Consider the following 8,367-nt stretch of genomic DNA (forward strand, 5'->3'; position numbering starts at 1 on the left):
TTTCTTGAAATGTGCTCAGCTGGCCTGGTGTAGAGGTTTCAATCCTATTCACCTTCCTCAATCTTTACATCCGGGCGGGACTATTCCCAATTGTCGGAAACACTAAACATCAGACCTAGAAAAGAAAGATATCCGCAACGTGCTCCTGGGCCCAGCCCGCGGGCTTTAACTGGCAGTAAGGATGGTTTGGAGGAGGGCAAAGGGGTCCAAGGAGGAATGGGCCATGCTGCTCCCCATTGCCCTCTCTGGGCCTCAGTTTCCTCATCCATAAAATGAAGAGAGTATAAAGAGGAGGGATAAATAAAAAAGTTTTAAAACAGCTTTAACTATTCGACTCCCAAAGATCCTCTCAGCCCTAAGGCTACGACTCTGAAAAAGCCTGCTTAATTACGCAAGCCTGCTATCCGGCTGCAGTGGATAGCTCTCGTCCTTGGAGGCAGGAAGACGAGTCTTCCCGAGTTGAAATCCGGCTTCAGACTGTATCACTTGTGTGGCTCTGCACAAGTCACTTCACCCTCTCCTGAAACGAGGGAACAACAGAAACCTCAGCGCTAAGGCCCCTCAGCCCTAAGGCTCCTGGAAGGGCGCACGCAAGATGCCCCCACCTTCAGAACCTTCTGTTCTTCGCATTCCATCAGGCGTAGAACTACAAAACAGAGGCTTCTGGGTAAAGGAAGTGACGAGAGAGTGAAGCATGTAGGTCGCCGGTTTTGAGCCCTTGAGAGAGAGTGGCGGGGCTAGACGTGGCCCGGCACTGGAGCGACTCGCGCTCCTTCGTCTGACTCGGGGACGCCCAGTGCCTGAGGGGAGCGAGCTCGTGGAACCCGGCTGGGGGTTTCAGGAAGGCCTCGGGGCCAGCGCAGAGCAAGGCCGCCGGGGTCGGAGCGGCCGCTTCCTCCAGAGGTTGTTGACTCTTGGGACGCACGTGGGCTTTTGTGACCGGCGGAATGGGGAGGGTGGGAGAGTGGGAGGGGAAATAGGTAGCCCTGCGATTCCATTGAAAGCATTTTAGGGACGCTGCATTTATCCTCACTCCCCCATGCTGTTAATATCCCCTATTTATGGATGAGGGAGCTGAGGCACGGGAATGTTAAACGACTTCTGCAGGATTTCACGGCGTGTGAAGAGGGCCTGAGATCTGTGTTTGAACTGGCGTGTGTGCCTCCACATTCTGCCTCTTCCTGTTCGTGCACCACCTGGAGGCCCGGCTAATTGATGGGACCTCTGGTTGGTGCTAACTTCTTAGAGGAGCGTGACGTCAGGGAGGTGACGTCATGACATGCACGTCAGCTGGTGTGAAGTGAGGGAGGGCTTTGCAAAGTTAGAGGCTCACTTTTGTCCTCTGGAGTCGCCTGCATCCAGTGGCCAGATAGAGGTTAGGATGACTGGAGATGGCCCTGGATGCAGCAGGAGATCTCGGCCTTTTTAGTCGGCCATGCATTCCAGGTGGGCTTTCTTTGCTTTCAGCTTTTGCTAAAATAGAACACGGTCAAAAGCCGAGGGCTGGGCTTTGGTGGGAGTCCCACAGTGTTAGGAAGGCATTTGGCACTGTGCCTGGTACATAGCAGGTCCTTAATAAATACTCCTGGACTGCCTGCCTGGTGTTCAGACTTAAAATCAGGGATGGAGGGTGGGGTGGTATGGATTAGCTGATTCCAAGCCATTGTCATGTTAATAGTACAGCTTGTTAAAATAGCTTTCACCAAAGTGATAGACCGCAATAGCCTCCCCAAATAGATACTACTCATAATATTAACCTCTTTATATGGGGAAACTTGAAGCTCAGTGGGTAAGTGATATACTCTTGATAAAACAACTTAGAAGTGTCAGAGATTTACTTAGCACAGTGCCTGGCACGTTGCAAGCTTTTAATAAATGATTAGTCTTCCTGATGGGACACTCCAGCACTCTTAAAAACTGTCACAACTAAGCCAAAAGACCGTTTTAAGGTTTGCAAAGCGCTTTACATAGACTGTCTCATTTGATGCCCCCTGCAGTCCCATCAGTTACTTTTTGGTATTTATCACCACCTTACAGCTGCGAAAATGGATTTAGCAAATTTAAGTGCTTTTTTTAGGGTCGCACAACTGCTGTTGTTTGTCCTTTCTCAAAAGGACCTTGACATAAGGGAGATGATGCCATGTCAATACAAGTGCATTGGATTTAAGTGAGGGAGGGTTGTACAAGGTCACCTGCCTCACTTCCCCTCCAGTGCCATCTAGATCTAGTGGCCAGATAAAGGTCAGGACAACCAGGATGGTCCTGGATGCAGTGGGAGATCTTGGCTTTTTTAAGCTAAGAGCTTCAACAGGTCTCAGTTTGACTGAGGCTGCATCCATTCAGTGAGTAAGGCTTGGTAGCAATTGAGGCAAAGAATCTCCTTTTTTACCTAATCCAAAGAAATATAAATAAACCTGGGAGAGGAAGATCCTTAGACTGCTCTTTACATTTAATCTGACTCAGGCAGGATTACCACTTGACTCTTTCTGACTTTGGGGCTTGTAATGGCATAATTCATGATAGTGTTGTTGATATGTAAGATGTTGGAACTGGACAGCTAGCAATTATCCAACTTTATTTTGCTAAAAGGCATTTTTAAATGTATCATGTGCTAGCTCAGAAGATACACATACAAAAAAATATGGAAAATGTCCCTGCCCTGTAGGAGCTTATATTCTTTAAAAAAAAAAAAAAATTTGAAACTTAAATGCAAAATTAAAAAAAAAATAGAAAAAGAAAGAAAAAAAATGTCTTGTTCCCAGTCCCTCCATTGGGGAGGATTCAGAATATTTAACAAATTTCCATTTCACAAAAACAGATAATATTAGAAGACGTATTCCTGTCCATCTTTGCTACCTTGTAGGTTTTCTTTTGTTTTCTGTTGTACACTTTTTATTTTAATGTTTTTTTCCCCCTTTTCTCTGGAGCTTACCTTTTAACAAAGGAGTTACAGTTATAAATATATACAAAGTAAATGCAGGGTAATTTGGGGAAGGGAGCAATAGTATCTCAATACATCAGGAAATACCTTTTATAGAAGTTCAAAGTTGACTTCAGATTTGAAGGAAACTAGGAATCCTTTAGGTCACATAGTAAATAGTCTGATGGTGAGAGCTGATGCTAGAACCAGTTCTTTTGGATCTGGTTGTGCTGGCTCATGATGCCCTTTTATAATTGTTCTCCAATTTCCTCATTTATGTAATCTTTATTATTTACAATTTCAGAGCAAAGGCTAAATGTCTTCTAGAACAATACTGTAGAGCCTTCTTATCTAGTTGTGTGAAACTCAAATAGAAAAAAAAAATCAGCAGGCATTATATTGACTTAAATCACAAATTAATATTATCTGTTGTATTTTTAATTATTTTTGTTAAATATTTACCAGTTACATTTTAATCCATTTCTGCCAGGAGTTCAACACCTTGGTTCTTAAATTGCTTTAGAACTTGAGGTGAGGGCAGCTAGGTTGTGCAGTGGATAGAGCACTAGCCCTGAAGTCAACAGGACCTGATTTCAAATCTGGTCTCATACATGTAACACTTCTTAACTATGTGACCCTGGGAAAATCACTTAATCCCAACTGCCTCAGCAAAAACAAAACAAAACAAAAAAACAAATGAATCACCAATGTTTTTGGGGCCTTGAGAGGGCACAATAGGCATACAGGGTCAGCTTGCAATGCTTTCTTTCATCTCTCAAATCTGAACTAGTTGTTTTTTTTTCAATTGTTCTAGCTGACAACATGACTGAATGGATGAAGAAAAGCCCATTAGAATGGCAAGACTATGTATATAAAGAAGTTAGGGTGACAGCAAGTGAGAAGAATGAATATAAAGGATGGGTTTTAACAACAGACCCTGTCTCTGCCAAGTGAGTATAGTATTGTTTGTTTTCTCTCTGAAATCAAGGTGCTGAGTTCTTTAGCATTATTCCAATTTCTTCTTTTTCTCACCTACAAGGACTATCAATATGGTTGTAAATTAAAATTCAAGCTTAAAAACCAGATGCCTGGAAGTGATTATTATCTTTCTTTTTCTGGTACTTTGTGCCTTCTGTAAATGGCTATTGGATTGAATCCCAAAAGCATTCATTTCCTTGCTTGAGGAGGGAACCAAACTAATGATTTCTTTTTATGAGGAACTCCCTATAAGGTAACTGCCAGTGTAGAGAAGCCCCTGCTCTTATTGTTGCCTGATGCAGTGAGAGTTGTGATTTGTGCAGGGCCATGCAGTCCATATACATATGTCCACAGTAAGACTCAGGGAAGGATCTCTTGACACTTTGATCTTGCTCCTACTTTCTTTAGAGGTGGAAGACAGAGAGTTGGTGCTTATACTTGCCACCAAAGCAAATGGCACCCATTCTATTACTTACTAGTCTTTGAGAGCTGCTTTGGTCCCATAATTCTTAATTTTGTGGTCAAGCTAGTAATGAACTAAGTGATCAAATATTTATTGGATTAATATTTGGATGAATCTGATTTTTCTGAACTGTAATTTATCGTTTTGATTTATTGTTTTAAAAGTAACACATCTGCTATATAAACAAGATAGTCCTGTAATTTCCTTTGCCCTAAGGCCTTTCCCTTCTCTCCTCCTTCCCCTTTTTATTAATGGACAGATAGAACTAGGGGCTCCTAGCAGAGGAAGGATTAAGAGGAGGGAGCACATCTACTATTCCTACTTTGGTGGATTAGTGGTCTTAAGGGCTTCCTCTGTTCTTTCATTGAACAAATATTAAGCACCTACATTATAACCAGCCTTGTGCTGGATAAGCTCTGGTTTTCTGTCCTCATGAAGCTTTTAAAAGAGAACAGGAATAAAATACTGATAAGACAATATTATATCATAAGGCACAAGAATTTAAAATGAAGTGTTGTGTGAAGTGAGAGAAGATCTGCTAATATAACGCATATAGTTCCTTTAAAAAATTAGGCAGCAGGGGGCAGTAGATGGTGCAGTGAGTAGAGCATTGGCCCTGGAGTCAGGAGGACCTGAGTTCAAATCACTTAACCCTAATTGGCTGGCCAAAAAAAAAAAATCTATAAAAATTAGGCAGCAAGCTGAATGAAGGAAGTAATTCTCAAGTTTCCTTCTTCTGTTTCTTTTTCATTGGATTTTCACTCGGGAATCTGTGGCTTCTGTAGGCAGACTAGTGCTTCATCTTCTGTCATGGTGGGGGACCATGCCAAGGAAATATGTAATGGCTGAGTAAAGGAAAGATTAATCAACACTAGCCAAGGCACTAGCAATTATTGCAAACTATCAAGCATGTTGATGGCTCTCATAAATTACAAACATGTTTCTCATAGCAGAAAAGTAATCTTTATTAATTAGGCATAATTCTTCCAACTTGAGAAAGCCAGGGTGACAGAAATAGCTAGAACTAGGCCACCTGAGCAGGGAGACCAGCATATATCTCGCCATTCAGTTTAAAATGACATGTAAACATGTGTAGAAGAAGCAAATCCCATGCCCCTAATTGTGTTGAATTTGTATATTTATATTCTAAACTATAGAACTTCTTTATAAATGTTTAACTCTCAATTTCAAAATGAAAATTGTCGAGGGTCATCCATTGAGTTAGATGAAGCCCACCATGATTCCTAACTCTGTCTGTCTTAGAGCTTTTAAACCCTTGATTTCATATTATGTGAATTTCTGAGTAGAATCTTGCCATATAAAAGGGGCATTTATAAATTCTTGTTAAATGAATTTCTTTCTTAAAAAAAATCTTTTTCTCCATTATATGTAAATTCAACTTTTAACATTCATTTTTTAAAATTTTGAGTTACAAATTGCCTTTCTCTCCCTCTCCCTGAGACTTCAGCAAACTTAAGCAGCTTGTAGAGATTATACATGTGAAGTCATGAAAAATGTTATTTCCATATTAGTCATGTTATAAAAGTAGACACACCAAAAAATGAAAATTGGCATGCTTCAGTCTGCAGTCGGATTCTATTAGTTCTTTCCCCGGATGTAGGTAGCATTTTTGATCATTATCCCTGTGCAATTGTCTGTCGTATTGCTGAGAAGAGCCTTCTGGTAATAGGCGGTGTATCAGAGATGGTGTACTGCTTAATTCTGGTTTGTTAACTTGCACCCTTCCCGACGGAAGTCTGTAAGTCTTTGTTCATCCCCCTGCTTTGTGTTTTCTCTCTTCCCCCAAGTATCGTCCTTGTGAATTTTCTTGAAGATGGGTCTGTGGCTGTGACTGGCGTCATGGGACATGCTGTGCAGACTGTTGAGACTTTGAATGAAGACAACCAGGAAGTGAAAGAGAAACTGGTGCATATGTTCATGCCAGAGGAGACTAAGACCTACAACCCGGAGGACCTGGAAAAAAGGAAGACCAGCCTCAAGTCCTGGCTAGAGAAGAATCACATCCCTATCACTGAACAGGGGGAATCGCAGAGTACCCTCTGCGTGGCTGGGGTCCTGACCATAGAGCCACCCTATGGACCTGAGGACTGTAGCAGTTCAAATGAAATTATTTTGTCCAGAGTTCAGGATCTTATCCGGGGACATCTTACAGCTCCCCAGTGACACACCAAAACCTGTTGCTCAGCTCACAGAAAGAAAGATGACTTTTTTTTTTTTTCCTTGGTAAAGGTTACTAAATACTGAGCTCTTAATCTTCTGGAGGTCTCTGGGTACATTCTGTGCTTTTGAAAACCTGTTTGGTTTTCCAGAGATTCACTTGCCAGTGGATAAGCTTTTTATGTTTTGGATGTAGGAGAAACAGGGGAGGGAGAGGCTCACAGTCTCAGGGAAACTTCTCTTTGTAGATCCTCTTTTGTGACTTGGATCCATATTCCTCCTTTGTTAGCCAAGAAATAATAGGGGGAAATGTGATCTGAGCCTATAGAGAAAGTTGTCACTACAAAGCACAGCCTATAGATTCACTCTGCAGGGGGAGGGAGGATAGGGAGAGGGAAACATCTACATCTATGATTTCATGAGTACATGGAACTTCTTTTCCATGATGTAAAGAGGTAACTCTGCATTGTCAAGTCTTAAGAGAGTTTCCTGCAGACTGAGGGTCTATAATGACTGGCTTAATATGTGTCAGAGGCAGGACTTAAATCCAGGTCTTCCAAATTCTAGGTTTGGCTCTCCATCAACGGTCATGCTGTCTATTCTTTTATCATATTGCTTTAACTTTATTCACATTGAATATTACTAGTATTTTTGCCTTTATTCATTATCTATATTCTTAGTATAATTGTCAAATTAGTTACAAGATCTGAAAATATTCTTAGATTGAGACTTCTCGCCTTGGATTGGCCATTAGGAAAATCTACTGTGTTGACTTAAAATTCTAGAATTGTTAGTGCCCTTAAACTCTACAGTCAGAGTCACTGGTTAATAACAAGAGTGGAAATTACTGTCAAAGGAGAGTAAGAACTTGAGTCTAAGAAAAAAGTCTTTGGAAATTATCTTCATTATCAAACTTTATTGGGGCCTATGTAAAGATTTCTGGTAGAGGTCACTAATGCCTAGCCTGGTGAGGAGGCCGGGGGAGGTAGGGGGAGGGTGGTAGGTAGCTTTTTATGTTTATAGATTAATAAACTGAAGACATCATTTCCTAGCAACTACTGAGTAGTTAGGTGGCTTTAATAATCTATTTGCAAATAAAACTTGAGGGTCCCAGGATGAATGAACTGACTTTACCTTGGAAAGCTGCTTGACTGGAGAATCAAAGTCAGATCAATGCTGAAGATAATTTCTTTAGGATTATTCTCACTTGACTGTCCATTTTCAGGAACATCCTGGGATCTTCCTTTTCCCCTATTTTCTCTTATTTACAAAAAGTTAGTGGCTCTCATATAAATAATCAGTTCTCAGTATCATGGTTGTCTTTGAATATTCTTGTGTGGTGAGAGAGTGTTGAATGACCTGCAGAACCTCTTGTAAGTCAAAGTTTTTATGATGCATACAAGAAGAAAGTCTTTATTCATTATTCCTATATCATCCCTTCCCAGTGATTCTTTCTGTGGCTCCTTTAAACCAGTGATTTTCAACTTAAAAGTTTTGACAAGATCTTGCATTTTCTGTTGTTCCTTTTCTAAAATGCCATGTATTTTAAAAAGTGAAAGTGAATTAAAATATATTTTGTTTTAAAATTTTGACGACTTTGTTACACCCTTCTTTCATTCTCCCTTCCCCTTCATTCTAGGACATACATAATATCCTCATCCTTAGGTAGTTAATGAATAAGCATTTATTACTGTGTACTAGCCATGGTTATGCTATGAAAGTGCAAAAAGAAAACTTTTTAAGGAGAACTTCCAGAATAATTTAGTATGCTGATCACAATATTTTAGAATTATTCATTAAGGGTTTATACTAATCATAATGATAACTT

General features: G+C 40.6%; 1 protein-coding gene across 2 annotated transcripts; it reads left to right on the forward strand.

The window, feature by feature from the left end:
• The first annotated feature begins 721 nt into the window (after positions 1 to 721).
• On the forward strand, positions 722 to 8,129 carry GEMIN6 (gem nuclear organelle associated protein 6). 2 transcript variants are annotated; one of them, XM_051975151.1, is made up of 3 exons: positions 722 to 903; positions 3,735 to 3,870; positions 6,170 to 8,129. In XM_051975151.1, exons 2-3 carry the CDS (start codon positions 3,743 to 3,745, stop codon positions 6,543 to 6,545), a joined length of 504 nt encoding a protein of 167 aa, XP_051831111.1. In that variant the 5' UTR covers positions 722 to 903; positions 3,735 to 3,742; the 3' UTR covers positions 6,546 to 8,129. The 2 variants fall into 2 exon arrangements, with proteins under 2 accessions (XP_051831111.1, XP_051831110.1); XM_051975150.1 differs by lacking the exon at positions 722 to 903 and adding an exon at positions 1,351 to 1,446.
• Positions 8,130 to 8,367: the final 238 nt, after the last annotated feature.

This window comes from Antechinus flavipes, chromosome 2 (assembly GCF_016432865.1).
Source record: "Antechinus flavipes isolate AdamAnt ecotype Samford, QLD, Australia chromosome 2, AdamAnt_v2, whole genome shotgun sequence".
NCBI lineage: Eukaryota > Metazoa > Chordata > Mammalia > Dasyuromorphia > Dasyuridae > Antechinus > Antechinus flavipes.

Bases quoted from the DNA above. Each gene is read 5' to 3' on its own strand.
- GEMIN6 (XM_051975150.1), top strand. From the start codon at position 1,392: ATGGCCCTGGATGCAGCAGGAGATCTCGGCCTTTTTAGTCGGCCATGC. The intron at 1,447-3,734 runs GTGGGCTTTCTT...CAATTGTTCTAG, and splicing joins TAGTCGGCCATGCATTCCAG to CTGACAACATGACTGAATGG. The intron at 3,871-6,169 runs GTGAGTATAGTA...TCTTCCCCCAAG, and splicing joins ACAGACCCTGTCTCTGCCAA to TATCGTCCTTGTGAATTTTC.